The 25,416-nt window shown below is 42.3% G+C and overlaps 1 protein-coding gene across 2 annotated transcripts in view; it reads right to left on the reverse strand.

The window, feature by feature from the left end:
* The window catches only part of LOC140731706 (coronin-6-like), a 250,790-nt gene that overhangs the window by 37,938 nt on the left and 187,436 nt on the right, over window positions 1-25,416 (reverse strand). For both annotated transcript variants that reach the window (XM_073053403.1, XM_073053404.1), the window contains 2 exons: window positions 6,020-6,149; window positions 2,886-3,067 (listed from right to left, as the gene is read on the reverse strand). In XM_073053403.1, the coding sequence (XP_072909504.1) occupies window positions 2,886-3,067; window positions 6,020-6,149 (312 nt within the window). The remainder of the gene's footprint in view (window positions 1-2,885; window positions 3,068-6,019; window positions 6,150-25,416) is intronic.

Genomic DNA, 25,416 nt, shown 5'->3' on the forward strand with positions numbered 1-25,416 from the left:
GAATGAAGGGAAGGGCAGAGAGCAAATATCCTAATGTGTCCAAGTGGAAGCAAGATGTGCTGATACCCCCATCAAGTGGAACCCCCTTCCACATCTGATGGCATTTGTCTACAACCACAAGGAAAACAAATATCTGTCATCTTCATATTTGAGGAAGATGCTTACAATTTTCTTCAGGAAATTCCAGATGGTACAAGAATAGCCACAATCTAACATGTATCCACATCGCTAAGCAGCTCCACAAAGTCCTAAGTAAATAGACATACTCGCTATATATTATCACTCAGAGGAACTGGAAGGGTTCTACATTACTGGTACCATCAGCTGCTTGAACCCACTGATGCACCATCAATAACCCTCTGAGACGTGAGGCGAGATATCAGCTTTTATTGACTGGAAGAAAGAACAAGCAGCAATTGACCACCATGCTACATCCTGGAGACTGAGGGCCGGGCTCAGGCCTCAATCGCCTTTATACCAGGGTCCGTGGGAGGAGCCACGGTCAGTGGGAGGAGCCACAGGAGCAGTCAGCAGGGGGGCGTGTCCAGACAGGTATATGTAGTTCACCACACCCACTCAAGCTTAAAGGAAGGAGGTACAGGCAATCGCCTGAACTACTTCACTTTGTAACTCTGATTTTCAATTAGAAGTAGACATCTATTCTTCAGAGATAAACATTCAGCCATCCACGTGCCAGTTTTTGTCATTAGCAAATCCCTACCGTATATAAACCGTTTGTATTTCACGGAAATAGTTGAAGAAACTTGGTGAGTTAGGCAGCATCTATAGAGAGATGCACGTGGCCAAGTGGATAAGGCGTCGGTCTAGTGATCTGAAGGTCGCTAGTTCGAGCCTCAGCTGAGGCAGTGTGTTGTGTCCTTGAGCAAGGCACTTAACCACACATTGCTCTGCGACGACACCGGTGCCAAGTTGTATGGGTCCTAATGCCCTTCCCTTGGACAACATCGGTGGCGTGGAGAGGGGAGACTTGCAGCTTGGGCAACTGCAGGTCTTCCTTGCCCAGGCCTCAGTCATCATCGAAAATCGATGGACAGCCGAAGAAGAAGAAGGATAGAGAGAAATGGGCAATTGACATTTTGGGGATGTTAAGTGTTGTGACTTGACTCATCAACTGTCCATTTCCCTTCACAGATTCTGCTCAACCTGCCTTTTGTGTGTTGCTCCAGATTCTGCAGTCTCATTTGTGTTCAAATGTTTGCATTTGATGGTGTCCATTAGTACTTGCTTAAAATTTTAGTTTATTTCACTAATTATACCTCTGTCACATAGCTATTTTGACTCTCTCAAGTGACGTTTGCTCGGTGATCTTGAACTTGAGTCAGGTGATTCAAAGTTCAATTCCCACTCCCGAACATGAGCACACAATCCAGTTCAATACACTGCAGGACCAGGCAAACTCTAGTTATTGGAGTAAGGCACGATTACCTGTTCAGCTAGATGAATAAGGTGTCAGGTCTATGGTACTGTTAAAGAAGCAAAGAGTTCCCCTGACGTTTTGCCACTCCTATGCGTCCACCAGTGGTTGTGGAAAATGTTCATAGTGCAAATCAACTGTGACTGCACTACAAAAGGAATGAATTGTGGCAAAGTGCTTTGGGATTAGAATAGAAATGAGGAGCAGTTTATCTAGCCAGCTGATGGTAAATCGGTGGAACTCATCGCCACAAGTGGTTCTGGAGGTGAAGCCACTGTGTATATTTAAAGCAGAGGTTGATTAAGCTCTTGGTTTAGGTTACGGGGAGAAGGTGGGAGAATGAGGTTAGAGAGTTAATAAATAAGCCACGATGGGATGATGGGGCAGGCTCGATGGCCAAATAGCCTAATCCCACTCCTGCTTTATGTCTTAAGATCTTACGGGAAATCTTCAGGGATGGTAAGCCATTACAGTAATGGCAAAATATTCTGTATGTTGCTCCAGACTGACAACATCTGCAGTCTCTCTTGTGCCCATCATTTTAATGAATTTTTAAAATTAAAAATTTAAACAACCATGAGTCTTCTTTACTTATTTTGCTGCCAGAACACCAAGAACAGAAGTCTGGTTTATCGGCAGCACCCCAGCACTGCTGCCCAGCCAAGTCACCACTGGAAAACATCAATGCCTTGTTGTGGGCTTGGCCACATGGAGAAACCAATCAGACAAATTTCCAATCAAAAGTGTTGCCGGTTAAATTGCAGTGCCTATTACGTTTACCGATCACCATTCCCACCTCCCCGCAGGAGACAGTGAACACAGTTTAGGTGTTTCTAAGCTGCATGTCTCTTAGCCGGAACAACCAGGAAGCCGCTACAAGAATGAGTACATCTCCGCCTTGCTCTGTGAGCTTTGGGTTCTGTGCCCATTTGCCTGGCAGACCTAATCCTACCCTCTCAAAGCCAACCCTGCATTCTCCAGTGGAGTGCCACACAGCCCCTGAACGTCATTTTCACACGACAATGCCTGCCAGATCAGAAAATGAGCAAACAGAACTGTTACTGAAGATCTGCATCAACTTCTCTACCACACATCAGGGACACATTAGACACCCTACACTCTCAGTCTCAATTAAATGCTCACTTGGAGGTACGTTTGACATTCACTGGGAAAATCTGCCAGTTCAATCTCTTATATTCCCCTCTGCCTTCACTCTACTTACCATCTTTTTCTTCTCCACATTGAGCAACCTCCTAACTAACTACTTGATATTTTTAAATCCCTCTCAGCTTACCAAGTACCAGTTAGTTCATGACATCAATGCTCATGTCAATCAGGACAATATTAATTGATAAAATGTCTCCCAGAGGAGTAAGGTCTTATGGCTCAGGGTCCAATCAAATCCTGGAATTTCAAAGACCAAGCTCCAGTGCACAGTGGGGGGACTTACAGCAATGATGCGTTGCTCCCTCGGATTAATAATGCGCACTTTCTTGTCCTTGCTGGTGGTACAGATGAGGCTGCCATTACGGTTCCAGCAAACATTGTAAATCAAGTCGGTATGCAGGTCATCAAGTGTTATCAGGGGCTCTCCGGTACCCACGTTCCAAATAATTATCATATTATCACTGCCTGAAACAGACATGATACAAGGTCAGTACTTGGTATGAACCCCTGGATCATTGATCCCCAAACTAATATCAATTTTATTTAGTGTTTTTCCTTTCTCATCACTTGGCAGAACTGCCTCCTTGAGCCTTCATCAACCTTGACATGTGGGACAACATTGTGAGGGTGGAGCAACAACTCATATTTTGTCTGGGTAGCATGAACATTGATTCCTCTGACTTCCGGTAATTTCTCCCCACTCCCCCTTCATTCCTTTTCCATTCCCCATTCCGACTCTATTCTTACCCCTTTACTTCTTCTCATCTGCCTATCACCTCCCTTCTCCTTCCCTTTCTCCCATGGTCCACTCTCCTCTCCTATCAGATTCCTTCTTCTTCAGCCCTTTACCCTTTCTGTCTAGCATCTCCTAACTTCTCACTTCATCTCCTCCTTCCGCACTTGCCTACCTTCCCCCTCACCTGGCTTCACCTATCGCCTGCCAGCTTATACTCCTTCCCCTCCCCCCCACCTTCTTATTCGGGCTCCTTCTCCCTTCCCTTCCAGTGCAGATGTAGGGTCTCAACCAACACTCAACCATAGATGCTGCCTGACCTGCTCAGTTCCTCCAGTATTTTGTATATTGCAGAGTAAGGTGGCCAGACTGGCAAAGATAGCAATGCTCAAGCATGCTCTGCCTCCTCTTTCTCTCATAATATTATCACAGTGAGTATAAGAAAGAAGTCTTGGAATGTTATCCGCCATTTTTTAGTTCCAGTAATGGGTCAGAGTATTTTTTTGTCAGGAAGGTCACTGGGATTGAGATCTACTGTCTGAGGTGATGGGGGAGGGAATTTCACAACATTTAAAAAGTACCTAGATGAACAATGGTATCAAACTTTAGAGTTCGAATTTCAAAGTAAATGTATTACAAATGTACATTCAGTACTGTGCAAAAGTCTTATGTACATATATACAGCTCGGGTGCCCAAGACAGTACTGTAGTAATCTTATGTATTGCACTGAACTGCTGCCACACAAAGAAAAAACAAATTTCATGAGATATGTGAGCAATCTGAAATGGGTCTCTGTTGTGCTCTGAGAGTGGGGAGCAGCAGGCTGACTAACAACTACTAACAATCAGTTCTAGAACGGTATGGAACACGTTATGGCAAATACGATTACTCCATGTTCAACATGGGCGCGGCTGACGGAAGGGGACTGCATATCTTTATGAACGTGGGATCCGATGCTGGAAAGTGTGGAACAGCTGTAAAACGTTCAAGGGAAATACTCTGTGAGAAATAGTGATCAAGGATCAACTTTATTCGCCATATACATGTGTTAGGAATTTGCTTTGATGGGTATGACATGCAACAAAAAATAACATTCAACAATCATAATGAATATTTTAAAAAGTTATAGGTTAAAAAAAGTAAAGTTAGAGGTGAAAACGATTGACAAGCAGGGTTCACTGCAGACACATAGAACTGACAGACTGTACCATGGATAATTAAACCTGATGCAACAGGGTAAATTAACAGTTCAGGAGGAATGTGATATTGAAATCTCTTCTTCCTTTCTCCTAAGCAGAAGATTTGATGTAATGCAGTACAGGAATTCAATTTGAAATATCTGCTGACACAAATGAACACATCGAGGAGGAGGTTTGTAATATTTCCACATGAAGAGAAAAACAGCTGCTGGATAAAAGGTTTTGCATTATTATACTGGGGAAAACTCAGAAAGACAATAACTGAGTTCATGCTTGACTAATTTAAAACAGGTGGATGTAGTATTTATTGGAGGTAACAACACCACCATTCTGTGATTGACATTTACCTCCACCAGCAAGTCACCAATTTAGTTGAACAACTGCAGTTAGTCACAGTGATGAGTTTGGTTTGGCATGTGCCTTTGATCAATAATGCACAATGAACTTTAGAAGCAACTTGGAAATAGCATTTCAAATAGAGAGGGGTGGGCTGGGGCTGTGAAGGCAGTTGGGTGAATTCTTATAGGAATTCCACAGAAATAAAAGTTAAAGAGCATGACTGATACTTGCAGTGGATTTTGGGTTAGACCGTGAGGGTGAAGGTGTTGAATTGTTTAGGAAGGTGCTCCAATTTAAGACGGGAAGGTCTAAAATAATCAAGGAGCTAGCCAAACCAAGGATTCACATTTAACAGATTCAGTGACTAAGTGCCCTCTGCCAGAGGTTAATGGAATATTAAGCTTGCTATAACTGTGTGGGAGATACATAACTCTAACTGGGAAGGACAAGCATTATAAGTTGCCCCTTTCCCATGAAAGCAGCTCAACCTCCCATTTTCTCCAATGGCCTGAATGAGCTCAGGACACCCAAAATAGTCACATTAACTTAAAAGTTCAAAGTAAATTTATTATTAATGGACGTATATATACTACCTTAAGATTCCTTTTTTACAGGCACTCACAGTAGAACAGATAAATATAACAGAATCAATGAAAGATTACACACAAAGACTAAATAGCTATTAACACACGTAACAGACAGTCTGCAAGTAAAATAAATAAATGTTACTGAGAACATAAGTTGTAGAGTCCTTGAAAGCAAGTCCAAAGATTGTGGTGTTAATTCAGAGTGGAGATGAGTGAAGTTATCCTGGTTCAGGAGCCTGATGGTTGAACGGGAATGACAATTTCTGAACCTGTTGGTGTGGAAAAAGGGGCGACTTCCGCTTATAATATGTGCAGGATTTAGAAAAGTATGATGCAACTACACTGGCCGAAAATAAGCACTGTGTAAAAGTCTGCTATGTCTTAAAGATGCAAGTATATTAATGCTTTATATTGAAAACTTATGGGGGAAAGTGAAGAACATCTGTTAGCACATAAGATGCACCAAATGACAAGGGCCACAATCACTTCTGCTCTGACCATTGAATGTGAGCCAAGCATCACTCCCTGCTGTAATATTCCACAAACTGATGACTTTACCTGCACTTAGTAAAACATTGCGGGCAGTTGGGTGCCACGTAACAATTCCAACCCTCTTCGAATGTCCTTCCAAGACAACAATGGGGTCCGTGATGGAGCGAACAGTCATGTGATCGGGGATCTGCCAGACCTGTGAGGAAGAGAAAGCACATCTGGTTAGAAAAAGAATTACTGGGCAAACTGTTGACCTCAAATGCAGTAGAATAAACCCATTCGACAATTTACCTAATTAATCAAATTGCTTGTAAAGCATTTACAGTTCAAGTTCAGGTGTCATGCCACAAAGCAAAATCAAGTTACACCTTACTAATTATGAGGATTTTTTGAAGGGGTGAGTTTGTAATAACTTACCAAGGGGATAACTACTCTTAACTTCACTTGCTCCATCATTGAAATGCTCCCACAAACAACAATTACACTTTCAAGGACTCTTGATCTCATTATCTCATGTTCTCGTTATTTATTGCTATGTATTTATATTTGCCTTTGAACAGTTTGTTGTCTTCTGCACTCTGGTTGACCTTTCATTGACTCTGTTATAGGTATTGTTCTATAGATTTGCTGAGTATGCCCACAAGAAAATGAGTCTCAGGTGGTGACATATGTATTTTGATAATAAAACTTATTTTGAACTTTGAAGACCCAAACTTAATGTTTTAGGAACACCTTCTTCCTCTCCTCCAAGCAGTAGGTTGGAAGCAGAAGCATTTTTTGTTCATGTTTTACACGTCAATAGATGCTTTTGTAGACCTTTCATTCCAATTTTGTTGCACAGATTTTAAAATATGTGTCTATATTCATTGCCGCTTTTGACCCCCAAATTTATCTGCGGCATCTGTGGTTTCCTGGTCTTATGCAACCGTATTGTGCTTTTCTCACCTTAAATCCCTAGTTGCTGCTTAATCATTCCTGAACTTCTTAAGTTTGTTCTGAAGCTTGCCCAGAGAGTTCCAACCATTGTTAAAACATTAAATCAGCAGGGTCTAAATGTTCAGCAATTCCAAGTTAATGAAAGGAGATGATATCAACTTATTGTCCATTGGAACAATGGGATTATCCATGATTATCACATTACATTCAAAATGAGGCTTGCAGCTACTTCCTGTAGCTGCAATTTTACCAAATACACACTAGATAATAAAAATCCTCAATGCTCAATCTCAAGTTAAGAGTGGTTCTAATATCACCTCAATTTGCAATAGAGGCATACAATACAATTTACTAGTGCTACTTACTTTGGATTTGTATTTAATTCAAATCACACATTAAACTTCTACTTTATTATTTATGTTCCTCATTTCAAACGATTGGATAATTAAATTCATAGGTACTAAAAACTGATTATCAGGACTAGAATATCATAATTAGTATTTTCTTGCAGTTCAGAAAGAACAGAAGCATTTTTTTTTAAACATTGGACTAAATTAACTATTTCTTATGATGTCAGTGTTAAATTATGTGTATGCAATAGCCAGTATCTGATCATAAAACGGCCCTCTCTTTAAGAGACATAATTATTCCGATCAACCATCTGAGAACGGTAAAATGTCAGTTTCTTTGAAGGGAAGGAAATAATAAAATAGCTTCTGAAAATTTCATAATAAGCTGAATTACTGCAGCATTGTTAAATTGAAGCGAGAACAAAGGTATATTTGTATGAAAATCCCTTCTACAACCAGCTAAGGACTATGAGGTTCTAATTACTTACAGTCTGTTTTTCTACAATCCATTTCTGACGCATTTTCCTTTAAATGTCTGCTGGGCTCAGTTCAAGCACTGGCACAAGATATTTATTCCACAACCAGGATATCAAGAAGAAAACAAAGGAGCTGGTCATTGACTTTAGGAAGGGGGAGGGGACAATGCACATGATCCTATTTACATCAAGAGTGCTGAGGTCAAAAGGATTGACAGCTTTAAGTTCTAGGAATGAAAATCACAAGTAGCCCCTCCTGCTCCTACCACGTAGAAGCCATGGCCCAGAGCGTAACAGAGCCTCTAAATTCTCAGGAGGCTAAAGAAATTCAGCACCTCCCCGGTGACCCTCACCAGTTTTTTACAGAGGTACCATGAAAAGCATCCTCTCAAAATGCACCACAACTTGGAATGGCCTATCACCCCAAGCAACCACAGAGAACTGTGGACACAGCTCAGAACCTGGCAAAAACCAGCCTCCCCTCCAGAGGTTCTGTCTACAGATCTTGCCACTTCAGTAGAGCAGCCAGCACAATCAAAGACTACCTCCCATCCTGGTCGTTCCTCCTTCTCCCGCCTTCCCACTGGGCAGAAGATACAAAAGCCTGAGAGCACGTACCACCAGGCTCAAGGACAGCTTCTATCATAGAGTCATGGAAACATACTGCAAAAAAAAACAGGCCTTCAGCACAGATTTCTATACTGACCAAAGAATCCTCCTTACTAGTCTCGCTTGCCCATGTTCAGCCAATTACCCTTCAAGCCTTTTCTCTCCATGCACCTATTGTAATTGCACTCACCTAAACTGCCTCTTCTGACAGCTCATTCTGGGTACTATCATCTGTGTAAAGAAATTACACTCCCAGGTATTTTATTTTTAAATCTCTTCCCTCTTACCTTGTGTCTCTGGCCTCTAGTTTAGGACTCCCTAGCCCTGGAAAACACAATGAACATCCGCCTTGCCCACTTTAGCACCCTTCAAGGCTGCAGACACCTCTTTCTTTGTAAGATGCATACGATCCAACTCCTCACTATTTATTACCCTTATTTCTCTGGAATCTATGATATTATCCTTAGAACACACCAAGGAGAAATAAGCACTCACATTCTCAGCCATCTCCTATGATCCCACATATAGGCATCCCTGATGGTCTTTAAGAGGACCTCTTCTCCCTCGAATCTCTCCCACAGTTAAAAGACTACTGCAAGGTCCCCTTATATGATAAAATGGACTCTTGACATCACAATCTACCTTGACATGGCCTTGTAGCTCATTGTCTGCCGGCACTGCACTTCCTCGTTAAGTGTAACACTCTATTCTATATTTTGTTGCTGTTTTCCCTTGTTCTGCTTCAATGTAATGAAATGATCTCGTCAGATAGCATACAAATCAAGGTTTTTCCACTGTGCCTCCCTACATGTGACAACAAAGAACTGACCTCCTAATTTACTAGAACCAATGCCTGCCCCTTTGGTGAAATTAAGTGTAAGTAACAGTAAAGCTTACTTTTGCTTGTAAGGGTTTCAAATCTCAGTGATGTGCCCGCAATGGAACGTCCCTCCATAGAAGATGGAGCAGTACAGCACAGGAGCAGCACCTCGGCCCGCAATGTCTGCGCTCAACGTGATAAAAAGTTATACTAATCCCTTCTGCCCGGAAATGATCCACCTCTTTCATTTCCCTGCATATTCACATACCTATTTAAATGCCCTTCGAACACTACAACTGTATCTGCTTCCACTGCCACCCCTGGCACTGGGTGCCAAGCACCTACCATTCTCTGTAACAGAAGTTTTTCTCTTATGCCCCTCACGTGGAGAATGGTAATTAAGCTTCGCTCGGATTTCTTCCCTTGTTGCGTTCTTCAGAAACGTTTCAGCATTACGTGCCATGGTCTACAATGGCCTGTACACGGCATCAATGAGCCTGGCCAAGAGATCAACCTTTCAGTGGGTGAACAGTGGCCACGACTCCTTAACTTTTACGGTAGCTTTCGGTAAGGATAAGTATTGACCTTGCTGGAGTGCATCGAATTGGACAGGGAGAGCATTAGGCAGGAATTCGAGAGAGTTAATTGGGCGAGTCCACATCTGACATGTGCAGGGTGTATAAGGGCCAACTGCACAGAGCACAGGACAGCTATGTTGCAGTCAGAAGGGAGGACAAGGATGGAGAGAACCTCGGATGATGAGAGAAATGATGAATTTAGTCAAGAGCAAAGTACGTAAAACTTAAGATCTTGAATCAAACAGAGCCTTTTAGGATTATAGAGAAGCCAGAAAGGAACTCAAGAAGGGAATTAGGAAAGACAGGAAGGGCTATGGAATGTCCTGGAAAGTAGGATTAAAGAAAATCCCATGGCATTCTATATATACATCAGGAGCAAGAGGTTAACTAGAGAGAGGGTGCGACCACTCAAGGATAAAGGGGAGAACATTAACTTGGATGAAAAGAAATTGGGTGAGGTTCTTAGAGAGTACTTTTCATCAGTATTTATCATGGGGAAGGATGTGGAGGATGGGGAGATCAGTGCTGAGCATATTGATATGCATTTCAAGATAAAGGAAAGGATGAGGTAGTGGTTTGGTCTCTGAAAGAGCATTAAGGTGGAAGTCCCCAGGGTCTGATGGTATATGCCCATGGTTATTGAGAGAGGCAAGAGAAGAAATTACTGGAGTCTTGACCAATACCTTTGTGTCCTCTCTAGCCACAGGTAAGGTCCCAGACGTATGGCAAGTAGCCAATGTTGTTCCATTATTCCAGGAGGGAAGCAGGAATAATCTTGGAAACTATTATAGACCAGTGAGTCTCCCATCAGTGGAAGGGAAGCCACTGAAGAGTATTCTTGGAGACAGGATTCATGAGCATTCGGAAAACCATGGTCTAACTAGGATGAGCCAGCATGGTTTTGTGCGGGGCAAGTTGTACCTTACAAACCTGATAGAGTTTTTTGATGAGGTTACGAGGGTGATTGATGGAAGCAGAATTATCGATGGATCTTAGTAAGGCGTATGACAAGATCCCTCCCTCATGGGAGTTTCATCCAGAAGATTAAGATGCATAGATCCATGGAGAATTGACTGTTTGGATTCAGAACTGGCTTGCCCATTGAAAACAGAGAATAGTGGTTGAAGACACTTTTTCTAGTTGAAGATCTGTGATTAGTGGTGTTCTGCAGGGATCTGTACTGACCTCTACTGTTGATCACTTGATGAAAATGGAGATGGGTGGGTTAATAAGTTTGCAGATGATATGAAGATCGGTGGTGTGACATTGATGGACATTGTGCACACAGAAGATATTAGTTTAGTTGGCCATTTGATTACTAACTTAATTGGGCCAGCACAACATTGTGGGCCGAAGGACCTGTTCCTGTACTGTACTGTTCTATATTCTATGTAACAAGTCATGAAAGTATAGTCAACGTGGTAATGTAGTGTTTTAATGTGACATTCCACCTAACTGATGGATTAAGGTGGGAAAGGTTGCTGAATCTTCTCTGACCTCATCGCGGGCCTTGTCCCACCCAAAACTTCAGTATGTCAACAAGTGACCTTTGGCCTTATCTGAACTTCTACCGCAATCCTGCAAAGACTGTGGGTTGGGGGTGATGGAGACCAGGGTTATTGGGAAGTTTAGAAGCTAGGATGTAAAGGAAAGAGGACAGAATTCATACAGCATATAATCAGGCCACTTGGCCCACCAGATCCATACTAATCCCTTCTTACATCACTTGGCCTGTCACCTTCTATGCCCAGGTGGTTCAAGTGCTCATCCAGACTCTTCTTAAATGCCCTCAGTGACTCTACTTTCACCACACTCTCCAGTAGTGTGTTCTAGGTATTCAACACTCACTGGGTAAAGGAAATCTCCTTCAATTCCCTTCTAAATCTCTTAACCCTTACCCTAAAATTTATATCCTCTGGTCATACTCACCACAAAAGAGGGGGGAAAGTTCCCTTCACCCTACATCATCTAAACCCCTCATAATTATGTTCCCTCTTAACCACTCTCCTCCAAAGGAAAGAGAATGAGATTCTCCAGACTCTCTTCATAAGATGAAATGCTCTGTCCCAGTCAACTCCTTGGGGAATCACTTCGGCACCCTTTCCTACTCTATCATATCATTCCTTTATGGTGGGTGACCAGAACTGCACACAGGTGAGGTCTGAACATCTGATAGCTAACTGTGAGGCATGAGAAAATATCAAAAAGCATAAATAACTATAATACTAAACTCTTTATTCACTTTAGGGGGAGTAGGCATTAGTGATAAAGTCAGAATTTATTGTCCATCACCAAATGCCCTGACCTGACCGGTTTACTTGGCATTTCAAAGCGAATTATATCAATGGATCTGGAGTCTGAACCGTGACGGGGTAAGAAAGTAGATTTCCTACATTTGTGAAACCAATAGGCCAGGCGTTCCCAACCTTTTTTATACTATGGACCTCCACCATTATATGAGTTTGGGAGCCCTGCGATAGGCTTCAACTAAAACCTGCAGTCTTGTGGTCATCGTTACTAAGCACTTGTTTTATTTCCCAGATGACAGATAATTTAAACTCCGCAGCAGCCATTGCAGGATTTGAAATCGGATGTTTGTTTATTAGTCCAAATCAATACTTCCTACTCCAAACAAGGATGGTACGGTAGTGTGGTGGTTAGCACAACACTTTACAGCACCAGCAATCAGTGACTGGGGTTCAATTCCCGTTACTGTCTGTAAGGAGCTTGTACGCTCTCCCCATGACTGCGGAGAGCTTCGTCCAGGCGCTTTAGTTTCGTCCCCCAATCTAAAGGCGTACAGGTTAGGGTAGTGAGTTGTGAGCATGCTATGTTGATGCCAGAAGCTTGGTGACACTGCAGGCTGCCCCCAGCACATCTGGGACAGTGTTGATCGTTGATACAAAGGACGAATTTCACTGTATGTTTTGATATACATGTGACAAAGCTTATCTTTATCTTTAAACTAAGTTTAAAAAAAGAGTACTATATCATATACCCTGTGCACAAAAATTGGGATTAAAGTTAGATTCTTTACTAAAACTCAATCTAGTCTAACACACTTTAATGTTTCGCTGCTAATGTAATGGTTTCTCTGTAGCAGCAATGTTTGGGTTATGACTAAAGATAACGGGGCTTTGGAATGTGGGGCAATCCAATGACAGGTGCTCTTGTGGGTCTGGAAGAGGGATTTTCGTGGTCTTCTGTCAGCGAGAGAGGAAGAAGGAAGACGCATGTGGAGAGAGCTGGAAGACCACCGGATGGAGTGGACTGGGATCTGAGGGTGTGAAGGTCAGTGACGCCCGGCGGAGGTCGATGGTTGATGAATGGCCGTATCAGTGAGCTCCAATGTGCACTTTTGACTTTTTCCTTAAAATGGGCCCTTTTTCTTTTTCTTTTCTTTACTAACCCTATATTCAGATTAAGATTTATAAAGTTCAATCCTTTAATTGCGTACGGTGTACTGTCTGATATTTTGCGGTGCGGATTTGTAACCGGGCAACACATCACGCAGCAGCCACACAAACAAGATTTCTCAGTTTGACAGGGCCAGAAGTTGTTTTCCCCTAGACGAACACGTGCTGGCCGAACCTGAGGGTCACACTAGTATCAAACTTTTCCAGGTGATACAATCACAGTGAAGTAATTTCATATTTGGAACTTTTTGTCCAGCTAACATTAAACATTTCTTACCACACCTGTTAAAGTGTTTGGTTACTGCTGAAACATATCTGTAATCATACAATCTGCTGGAGGTCCTGATACAGGGCTTCAACTCAATTCCTCTCCTCCCACAAATGCTGCTCGCCTCCCCTGAGTTCCTCCAGCAGATCAGCTGTTGCTCCAGATTCCAGCAAAAGCAACCTCTTGCATTAGAATCAGGTTTAATAACACCGGCATATGTCGTGAAATTTGCTAGCTTTGTGGCAGCAGTACAATGCAATACATGATAATATAGGGAAAAATGTGAATTATGGTAAATATATATGTATATCAAATAGATAAAATCAAAAACATAACACATAATAAAAAGGAGTGAGGTAGTGCTCGTGGTTTCAATGTCCATTCAGAAATCATATGGCAGAGGGGAAGAAGCTGTTCCTGAATCACTGAGTGTGTGCCTTCAGGCTTCTGTACCTCCTACCTGATGGTAACAGTGAGAAGAGGGCATGTCCTGGGTGGTCGGGTCCTTAATGATGACACCACCTTTCTAAGGCACCGATCCTTGAAGATGTCTTGAATACTACCAAGGCTAGTACCCATGATGGAACTGATTAATTTTACCACTCTCTACAGCTTACTTTGATCCTGTGCAGTAGCCACCAACCCCCATACCAGATGGTGATGCAGCCAGTCAGAATGCTCTCCCTGGTACATCTGTAGAATTTTCAAGTGTGTTAGGTGACATTCGAAATCTCCTCAAATTCCTAATGAAATATAGCTGCCGTCTTGTCTCCTTTATAGCTGCATCAATATGCCAGGACCAGATTAGACACCCAGGAACTTGAAACTGCTCACTCTCTCCAATTCTGCTCCCTCTATAAGGATTGGTGTGTGTTCCCTCGTCTTAGACTTTCTGAAGTCCACTATCAGCTCTTTGATCTTACTGGTAAGTGCAAGATTATTGCTGCGACACTATTCTACGAGCTGGTATATCTCGCTGCAGTATGCCCTCTCCATCTCCATGCCTGTAATCATAACCTGCTTATTTTGTATTTCTGTCCTTTTTCCCCCCACAAATGCATGGTTTGTTCTCTGCATTTCATCAAAACTTTTGATTGTAAAGACTGACAGGAGAAAAGCATACACTTTGTAACTTGATTTTAAATTATTGCTTTAGACCGATCACCATGATCTGTACAGGATCACCATGAACAGCAGAGGGCAGTGTAGAACAAAACTTCGGTCTGCAGACTCTACACCGTGTGCTGAGCATTTCACAAATAGCCACTATAAGATAAATACTAACTGAGGAAATCTTGCAGCCACATTCTTTTAGAAAAGTGATTAAAAACCCTTCCATTTAGCACTCATGTCTGCATTAAGAGTTCAGTGTATGAAGTGCACCATCCCCGCCTCCAGCGACCCTGTGTGAAAAGAACAAGTTGGTCTATTCCCTTGAACAGACTGAAGAATCCTCACGGCAGGACACAGAGACTAAAACAAGAATTGAAAGCTGGCAGAGCTTGTACAGTGCAAATCATCCAAAGAAAATTAAGTGGGTTGTGAATGAAAAAGGAAGAAAATATTAGAGATGAAAGGCTGAAGAGAAAGTAAAACAAAAACACATTATTTATTTAGTGATACGGCACAGTAACAGACCCTTCCAGCCCAACAAGCCTGCACCACTCAATTACACCCATGTGACCAAATAACCTACTGACCTATACATCTTTGGACTGTGGGAGGAAACCGGAGCACCTGGAGGAAACCCACACGGTCATGGGGAGAACGTACAAACTCCTTATAGACAGTGGCAACAACTGAACCTGGGTCACTGGCGCTGTAAAAGTATTGAGCTAACCATTACACTACGATGCCACCCACACGACACTAACATAGCACTTTTTAAAAAATGTTATGTTTTAAGTAAAAGTTTTTACTTTTTGAAACATCTCCAGTACATAAAGTCTGAAGTAATCTGACTTCATCTGCCTGGAAAATAATCTTCAGAGAGGATGTCTGACAGTGCGTAAAATATTCACTTATATTTGGGTGTGTTCAAAGGGTTTTCAATGACATTTAAAAGCAGTTGAAATATATTGATAAATCACTCACCAAAATAAAGTTTAAAACACATATAATCAAAGTAGAAAGAACCACTCTACATTGGGGTCATGATGGTGCCTGTTATTGTTGAGGTACAGGTCTGTGTGAACGGATTTTTGATCGACCCCATGTCTGAGGCTACCGTCTGGTTTCTGTTGTACTAGAATGTCCAGGAATGGGAGGCAACCATCTCCATCGTAAATCGAATGTTTGGGTGTATACTGTTCAGATTGTCGTGGAACTACTGGAGTGCCTGGAGTCCATGAGGCCACACGGCGAAGGTGTCATCGACATATCTGAAGAAGCATTTGGGAAGTAAGGGCGATGAACAGAGCCCTCTCCTCAAAGTCCTCCCTGTAGAAATTAGCAATAGCCACAGCCACTCCGTCTGTCTGTTCATAGTAGTTCCTCTTATAGAGGAAGTATGTCAATATAAGGGTATGTTCAAAATGGTCAGTGGCTCCCTTATCAAACGTTGACCGCACTGGACCAAGCTGTCCTGAATGTGAACTCTCGTGAACAGGGAAACCACATCAAAACTGACCTTTTTGTCCTCTGGGGTTAGCTGGATGTTGGTTATCGTTTTTATGAAGTCGGTTGAATAATTTTTGATGAGATGCTCACAGCCCACCCAACACAGGGAGGCAGCATGGTTGTTAAATGCCTAGTAAGGTAGTAAGTCAGAGAATCTATCCCACTGATGATAGGCCTCGGGGGAGAACCCTCCTTGCGTATCTTAGGGAGCCTGTAAAGTTTTGGTGGTACCGACGCCTGAGGCAGAAGTGCCTTACATATGTCTGCTGCCTGTCCACATTTCTCCAGTAAAGTGGAGGTCATCCTCACAATTAAGTCTGTTGGATCCCGCTGTAGAACGCTGTAGATGAGATTGTCCAGAATCTGTTGGACTTTCCTGTGGTATTATTTCTGCATCAACTCGATCAACACCCTTCATGATATTATATACCTCTATTCTGGCACTTATTAGCCGTCTCAAGGGAGCTTCATTATTTTGGATGATATTTTCAACCAGAGGTTAGGACTGTAGTAGACTGACAGTTCAACCAGTTTATCCCAGGTTAGGATAGTAGAAGACTGACAGTTCAACCAGTTTATCCCAGGTTAGGATAGTAGTAGACTGACAGTTCAACCAGTTTATCCCAGGTTAGGATTGTAGAAGACTGACAGTTCAACCAGTTTATCCCAGGTTAGGATAGTAGTAGACTGACAGTTCAACCAGTTTATCCCAGGTTAGGATTGTAGAAGACTGACAGTTCAACCAGTTTATCCCAGGTTAGGATTGTAGTAGACTGACAGTTCAACCAGTTTATCCCAGGTTAGGATTGTAGTAGACTGACAGTTCAACCAGTTTATCCCAGATTAGGATTGTAGTAGACTGACAGTTCAACCAGTTTATCCCAGGTTAGGATTGTAGTAGACTGACAGCCCAACTGATTTATCCCAGGTTAGGATTGTGTAGACTGACAGCCCAACTGATTTATCCCAGGTTAGGATTGTGTAGACTGACAGCTCAATTAGTTTATCTGAGCGCTTAAGCAAATGTTTTCCTTCACTTAAATCTCCCAAGCCTTTTCCTTTTGACTAAGACAGTTGTCTGAGTTCCCTTTGAGTCTACTAATACAATCTGTTTCAACCGCTTACCATGCTCCCCAGTCATAGATTTGTACAGCACAGAAATGGTCCTTCAGCTCACAACTGTCCATGCCGACCTTATTTGGCCATCAACCACTGCCATTAATCCCACTCGCATGCATTAGGACCATATCATTCTATGCCTATTTATGTGTCTGTCTAAATGCCTCTTAAACATTGATTGTATCTGACTTCAACGCCTCATCTGGCAGCACGTTCCGGATATCAACTACTCTTGGTTTTGAAAAGACCTTATCATTCAGATTCCCTTTACAGCTCCAACCTCTCACCTTAAATCTACATCCTCTTGTTTTAGATAATCCTATCATGGGAAAAGGATTTTCACTATTTTACCCCATCTGTACTTTCATAATTCTTATATACTTTTATCAGCTCACTCCTTAGCCTCCTTTGCTTCTGGAAAGCCCAACCAATCCAATCTCTTCCCATAAATCTTCCAATTAAGGCAACATCCTGATGAATTTCCTCTGCATTCTCTTCAGCACAATCACATCCTTTCCATAGTGTAGCACCCAGAAAGTTGCAAGTTTCACATTCTTTGGGTAAAGAGGTTTCTTCTAAATTTCCTATTGGAATTCTTGGTGATTACCTTACAGATCTAGTTAGGTTTGTTCCAAGTCAAGAAACATTCCCTATGTATCTATACCATCAAAACCCTTCATGGTGGTACCCTGTATTCCTCTTGTCCGGTCAACTGTCAGTTTCTTCCTAAGAAAAAGTCATTATTTCAGATGATGTTTTCAAGATGGTGTATGAGTGAACTGAACGGTTACAGAGTACCCCTGGAATGTAGAGAAATCACAGAAGGTTGTGTTTGGTGGTGGGACCATGATAGAACTAAAAATCTTATATGTGGATGGAAGTTGCAGGAAACATAGCACGAGTGTTAAGGGGGAGGGAAGAGAATAGGTAAGGGATTTGTGATTTCTACAGTCAGAAGAAAGGAGGTTACAAGAGTCACGGGAAGGGAGAGTGGAGGGTGAGGGGTGGGGAAGGAAAAAGGAAGTCAATTCAATATTCCTGGCTGAAAATTCAGTACAACCAGAAAAAAGTACAATGGAGTCAACAAAACTAGGAATAGTCTTGCAAGGAGTATATTCCACACGGAGGGAAACGAGGATTTGAACATCATCCTGTCAACAGAAGCCCATGACCAGAGAGACTAACACACACAGGGAGGGAAGAGTATTTGAATTTGAACCAAAGTGTGTGAATTTCTGAAAACTAGCATAAGAGCAGGAAATTCACTTGAACAGCCATCAAATGGAATGGAGAAAGTTGCCATTGGGTGAATGGGAGATACCCTACAGTCATGCAAACATTGTGTTCGATACGTGCCATTCACAGCATTCGCCTCAGCAACATAAGCTTCCACTGACCAGCATCAAATTTCACCCTCCTTTGCTGGGATCAGTCAATAGACAATAGACAATAGGTGCAGAAGTAGACCATTTGGCCCTTCGAGCCTGCACCGCCATTTTGAGATCATGGCTGATCATCTATGCCATCCTATGCCCTCCCTCAATGGCACAGAAAAAGCCTTTAACTGCAGAAAATGAGCCAAGTTAATTAAGAGAGAGTGTAAACACGAGGAAATCTACAGATGCTGGAAATCCAAGCAACACACACAAAATGCTGGTGGAACGCAGCAGGTCAGGCAGCGCCTATAGGGAGAAGCGCGGTCGACATTTGTGTCAACTAGTTGGACGTGTGAGAGAGTGTTGGAAATAGTCTGCTAATCAGGCAGCATTTGTGGAAGGGAGGAACTGAGCTAACATTTCTAGTCAAACATTCATTTACTGAGCTGAAATTAAGTTGAACAATATAAGGGAAAGTTCTGCCAGTCGAGGAGATAAGGAAGGAGGAGGAAAGGGAAAAGGAAGAAGAGCCAAGTATTCTCCTTGGATGTTAAGACATCCATGCACAAAGCCCCCTTACCAATATAATGGTTGCAGAAATATCTGGTACAATGATCCATTGTACTTGAAATATGGATGCTACATTCTATCCAAAACATAAGACATAGGAGCAGTATTAGGCCATTTGGCCCATCGAGTCTACTCCACTGCTAATTACACTAAATTGGAAAACTCAAAAGCCTTGGGTTAGGAACCTAACTAGCAGAGACAGAATTTGAGCACAGACAACAGGTCAGAGTGGTACAACAATCTGGTTTTGTTTTTGTGTTTCACTGTTATTAATGCAATTGTATTCACAAAAGGTTCTTCAATAACTAACCTAAAGCTATGAAAATGTGAAGAAAAGCCATAGGAAGTCACAACTAAAAGGATCAACTATGTTAACGGCTGATTCCCATTCCGAAGGCCCAGTCAAGCTTGTGTTGCATACTGTTTGAACCTGGACAATGATGAAGTGTTTCGTTCAGCTAAGTGGTGGCATGGTCGGAGAAGACATCTTCTCTAACATTGTAACATACCTGCCATGAAGCAAGAAATGGAAGATTAACACTCAAGTTCAGTGACACTGGGAGTGAAATGAATATCAATGAAACAGGATATAGTATAAACCACGCTGTTGGGTGTTAAGAAAGTCTCTTCAGCACACCACTGTTGTAACACGTGAGTAACCGTCACCCTTCCTCTCAGCTTGAACCAGTCTGGGTATTCTCATCTGACTTCTGACTTCTCTCATTAACGAGGCATTTTCGCCCACAGAATTGCCATCACTGGATTTTTTTTTTTTGCACCATTCTCTATAAACCCTAGAGATTATTATGGATGAAAATCCCAGAAAGTTAGCAGTTTCTGAGATACTCAAACCACTCCAAATGGCAGCAACAATCATTCCACGGTCAAAGTCACTTAGATCACATTTCTTCCCATTGTGGTGTTTGGTGAACAACAACCGAACCTCTTGACCATTCTTGCATGCATTTATGCATTGAGTTTCTGCCGCATGATTGGCTGATTAGGTATTTGCATTAATAAACAGGTGTACAGGTGTATCTAATAAAGTGGCCACAGAGTGGATTAAGTTTAGCCACAACAATAATGACCATACTTTAGATAGTAATGTTTGTCCATGATGATATAAGGACTTCAGTTTCTACAAAAGTTTCAACAAGATCTTGTCAAACATTGGAGCTGACATCCAATAGAAAAATAAGGACTGAAATTTATGCAATGTCTTGAATCATCTCACATTATTTCCTCGTCAATGATGTCATTTTTGAATTAGGGCTACTGTTCCACTGTGGGAAATGAAGCAGATAGTTTTCACAACAAGTACCCACACTCAGCAATGCACTGGGTTTCCCCAAGCTATGAATATTGAGAATTTCCTCACTGTTCTTTGAAAAAGTTGCATGCATTTTTACATTTTATTGTGTAGCCATAACCCCATTCTAATTACAAACAAGAGAAAATCTGCAGATGCTGGAAATCCAAGCAACACTCATGGAAAAGAGTACAGTCGACATTTCAGGCTGAAACCCTTCAGCAGGACTGGAGGAAAAGAGCCGAGGAGTAGATTTTAAAGGTTGGGGGGGGGGGGGGGGGAGAGGAGATGGAAACGCAAGGTGATAGGTGAAACCTGAGGGGGGAGGGATGAAGTAAAGAGATGGGAAGTTGATTGTTGTAAGAGATGGAAGGCCATGGAAGGAAGAAAAGGGGGGGAGGATAGAAAGAGAAGGGGGTAGGGAGGTGGGAGCTGTGGCTTCCTGTATATCGGTGAGACCTGACATAGATTGGGAGGCCACTTTGCCGAGCACCTACGCTCCTTCCGCCAGAAAAAGTGGGATCTCTCAGTGACCACCCACTTTAATTCCACTTCCCATTCCCATTCCGATATGTCTATCCATGGCCTCCTCCACTGTCATGATGAGGCCACACTTAGGTTAGAGGAACAACACCTTATATTCCATCTGGGTAGCCTCCAACTTGATGGCGTGAACATTGATTTCTCAAACTTCTGTAGTGCCCTCCATTAAACCCCCCCGTTTCCTTCACCATTTCCCATCCCCTTTTCCCTCTCTCAACTATGTCACTGCCCACCCATTGCCTCCCCTTTTCTTTCTTCCATGGCCTTCCATCTCTTACACCAATCAACTTCCATTCTCTTTACTTCATCCCTCCCCCTTCAGATTTTACCTATCACCTTGTGTTTCCCTCTCCTTTCCCCCCCCCCCCCCAACCTTTAAAATCTACTCCTCAGCTTTTTTCCCCCAGTTCTGCTGAAGGGTTTCGGCCTGAAATGTCGACTGTACTCTTTTCCGTAGATGCTGCCTGGCCTGCTGAGTTCCTCCAGCATTTGTGTGTGTCCCCTCATTTTAATTCCCATTCAAAGGACAACACCAGACAACAACATGGCACTTCCTCAGCACCGTGCCAAACTGTCAGCCTGAAGTACATGATCAAATCTTAGAAGTGGGCTTAAACTCATAATTCAGAAGTTAGAGTGCTTACCAACCATATCTGAGGGCATATCATTTTGGGCTGAACAAAATAATAAACAATAAAAGACCATGAAATAAAAACATAAGAAAATATGTTCTTACTTCACCATTCTAAGACAAATGTGCAGCTCCAGGAAGCGCTATATGAGGTCATTCTTACCCTCGGCCATTAGACTCTATAATGAGTCAACCTATAGCCGGGGAAGTGATGGCTCCTCCTGTTAGACTGTTTGAGGTAACTTTATTTTTCATTCTTTCTTACTTCACGTCTGATATTTGTATATCTGTGCACTCGTAGTGCTACTGTGACACTAATTTCCTTTGGGACCAATAAAGTATCTTATCCATGTTCTGCACCACCATTCGATATTTAGTTTAGAGATACAGCACAGTAAAAGATGCCACACATTTACACCCATGTGACCAATTAACCTAGTAATCCATGCGTCTTTGGTTTGTGGAAGGAAACTGGAGCACCCTGAGGAAGCCCAGCGACGATGGAGAAAGTGTACAAATGACAGTGGAATTGCACCTGGATCGCTGTTGCTATAACATCGTTATGGCAACCGCGCCACCCCAAGAGACTGCACAAGCTCCCTACAGGCAGTGGCATGAATCAAAGGCCAATCACTGATCAGTAAAACTTTGCGCTAATTGCTATACTGCCATGCCACTCTGATCAATACGATCAGGCCTCATTTCCTCTTCCGCACCCGTTCTCTGATCGTCAATGAACTCGCGTTCACAACCCTCTGGGATAGGGAATGTCAGAAAACCTTCAAGCTCTGTGAGAAGTTCTAATTGTTAATACTTTCAAGAAAAATATACAGCTTTTTGTTGAAATAGCAGCTTCTGATTTCAAAGTTCAAAGAAAATTTGTTATCAAAGTATGTATTTGTCAGCACGTGCTATTCTGCGATTCATTTTCATGCAGGCATTCACAGTGGAACAAAGAAATACAACAGAAACAATGAAAAACTACATACAAACCATGACAGGCAAACAACAAATGTGCAAAGCAACCGTTGTTTCAGAACCATCCTTGTGCTCCATCTTTCCTTTATAAATATTAGCATTTTACTCAGTTCTAATCCTCAGCATTGATGCCTTAAGCACCTGGCAATCAAATACAGCAGACAGACTCTCTTGTTAAACTTAAGTGTTAAATTTTAGAATGTATACTCCCTCCACTAATTTGAGATATGTGAGCAGTATATATGTAGTATGCTTCCCATTAAAGAAAAAGGATTGAAAAACATACAATAAACCTCCATGGTGCCCTGTCTGGAATGCATGGTGACCAGCTTCTCAAGCTTTGATGTGGCAACTACAAAAAAGCTGCTCATGTCCAATAACAACAGCCAGCAAACAATATTTTTTCAAAATTACGTAAGTGCAATATTTATCAGGAAAGCACATTTTTCATAGAACGCATCTGAATACTCTGGACAAAGTTTAAACCACTTTACAGCTGTGCAGGCATGAATTTAATCAGAATCAGGTTTAGTATCACTGGCAGATGACATGGAATTTTGTTGTTAATGCAGCAGCATGAAAATAAAAACATCATTATTATTGGAAACTACTGCAAGTGTATATATATATATATATATATATAAAATTAAATAAGTGGTGCAAAAAGAGAGAAAAAAGTAATGAGTTGGGTTCAATGTCCATTCAGAAATCTGACAGCAGGGGGGAATAAGCTGTTCCTGAATCCTTGAGTGCATGCCTTTAGTCTCCTGTATCTCCTCCCTGATGGTAGCTATGAAAAGAGGATATGTCCTGAGTGATGGGGGTCCTCAAGATAGATGCCGTGTTTTATGAGGCATCAATCTTTCAAGATGTCCTGGATGCTGGGAAGATCGGTGCTCATGATAGAGCTGACTGAGTTCACAATTTTTTGCAGCTTATTTTGATCCTGTGTAGTACCCCCCCCCCCCCCCACCCCATACCAGAGAGTGATGCAACCGGTCATAATGCTCTCCACAATACATCTGAAGAAATTTACAAGAGTCTTTGCTGACATACCAAATCTTGTCAAACTCCTAATGCAATATAGCCACCATCATGCCTTCTTTGTAACTTCATCGATATGTTGGGCCCAGGATAGATCCTCAGAGATGTTGACACCCAGGAACTTGAAACTGCTCATCTTTTTCATTTCTGATCGCTCAATGAGGACGGGGGTGTGTTCCCTCGTCTTAGACTTTCTGAAGTCCACAATCACTTCTTTGGTTTTACTGGCGTTGAGTGCAAGGTCGATGCTGCAACACCACTCAACCAGCTGATATATCTCGCTCCTGTACGCCTTCTCGTCACCATCTGAAGTTCTGCCAACAATAATTGTGTCATCAGTAAATTTATAGATGGCGTTTGGGCTGTGCCTAGCCACATAGTCATGGGTGTAGAGAGAGTACAGCAGTGGGCTAAGCACACATCCTTGAGGTATGCAAGTGTTGATTATCAGCGAGGTGGAGATGTTTTTACAATCCACATGGACTGCAGTTTTTTGGTGAGGAAGTCAAGGATTCAGTTGCAGAGGGAAGTATGGAGGCCCAGATTTTGGAGCTTTTCAATCAGAACTGTAGGAATGATTGTGTTAAACGCTGACCTATAGTCAGTAAACATCAACTTGATGTACATATTAGTACTGTCCAGGTGATTCAAGGCTGCATGAAGAACCAATGAGATTGCATCCACTGTATACCTATTGTGGGGATAGGCAAACTGTAGTGGGTCCAGATCGTTGCTTAGGCAGGAGTTGATTCTAGCCATAATCAACCTCTCAAAGCACTTTATCATTGTAGACGTGAGTTCTGCTGCACAATAGTCATTAAGGCAGCTCACTCTGCTTTTCTTGGGCACTGGTTTGACTGTCTCCCATTTGAAGCAGATGGGACCTTCTAACTGTAGCAATGAGAGATTGAAACTGTCTTTGAACACACCCACCAGTTGGTTGGCACAGGTTTTCAGAGCCCTTTCAGGGACATCATAGGGGCCTGTTGCCTTGCGAGGACTCACCCTCTTGAAAAACGTTCTGACGTTGGCCTCTGAGACGGAGACCACAGGGTCATCAGATGCTGCAGAGATCCTCATAGCTGTGGCTTTATTCTCCCTTTCAAAGTGTTCATAAAACGTGTTGAGCTCATCTGGCATCACCGCCATTCATGATGTCAGGGTTTGTTTAGTAGGAAATAATGGCCTGAAAACACTGTCGGAGTTAATTTACATCTGACTCTGCATCTAAACTCAATTGGAATTGTTCTTTTTTTTTTGTGAGATAGCCCTCCGTAAGGTACCTGGCCTTCTTGTATAGTCCCGGATCACCGTACTTGAATGCCCCAGATCCAGCTCTCAGCAGACTACGAATCTCCTCGTTCGTCCATGGTGTTTGGTTTGGGTATGTACGGTATGTTCTTGAAGGCACACAGTCATCCACACAGGTTTTACTGAAGTCAGTGACAACTGTGGCACAATCATTCAGACTGGAAGATTAATTCCCGAATACAATCCAACCCACTGACCCAAAGAAGTCCTGTAATCACTCCTGTGCCACTCTTGTAACTAGTTAAAGCAATGAAGATGGATTATACCATAGATTTAGAAGCATTATTAGGCCATTCAGTCCATTGAGTTTATGGGAGTTTTCTTCTTAAATCTATTCTCCTGCCCTCTCCACATGAACCGCAGTCCTCTTACCAGTCAAGATCCTTAGGAGGGAACGTCAGACTAAAAAAGTCAGTCATTTCTGCTCCTTCAGAAGGCAAGGTAATTCCTGAGGATTTTTATAAGGCTGCCATAGTAGAGGGTAGCTTGAGAGATGTGGCTCCCTGTCAT

The sequence above is a fragment of the Hemitrygon akajei genome, chromosome 8, assembly GCF_048418815.1.
Source record: "Hemitrygon akajei chromosome 8, sHemAka1.3, whole genome shotgun sequence".
In the NCBI taxonomy this organism is placed as follows: Eukaryota; Metazoa; Chordata; class Chondrichthyes; order Myliobatiformes; family Dasyatidae; genus Hemitrygon; species Hemitrygon akajei.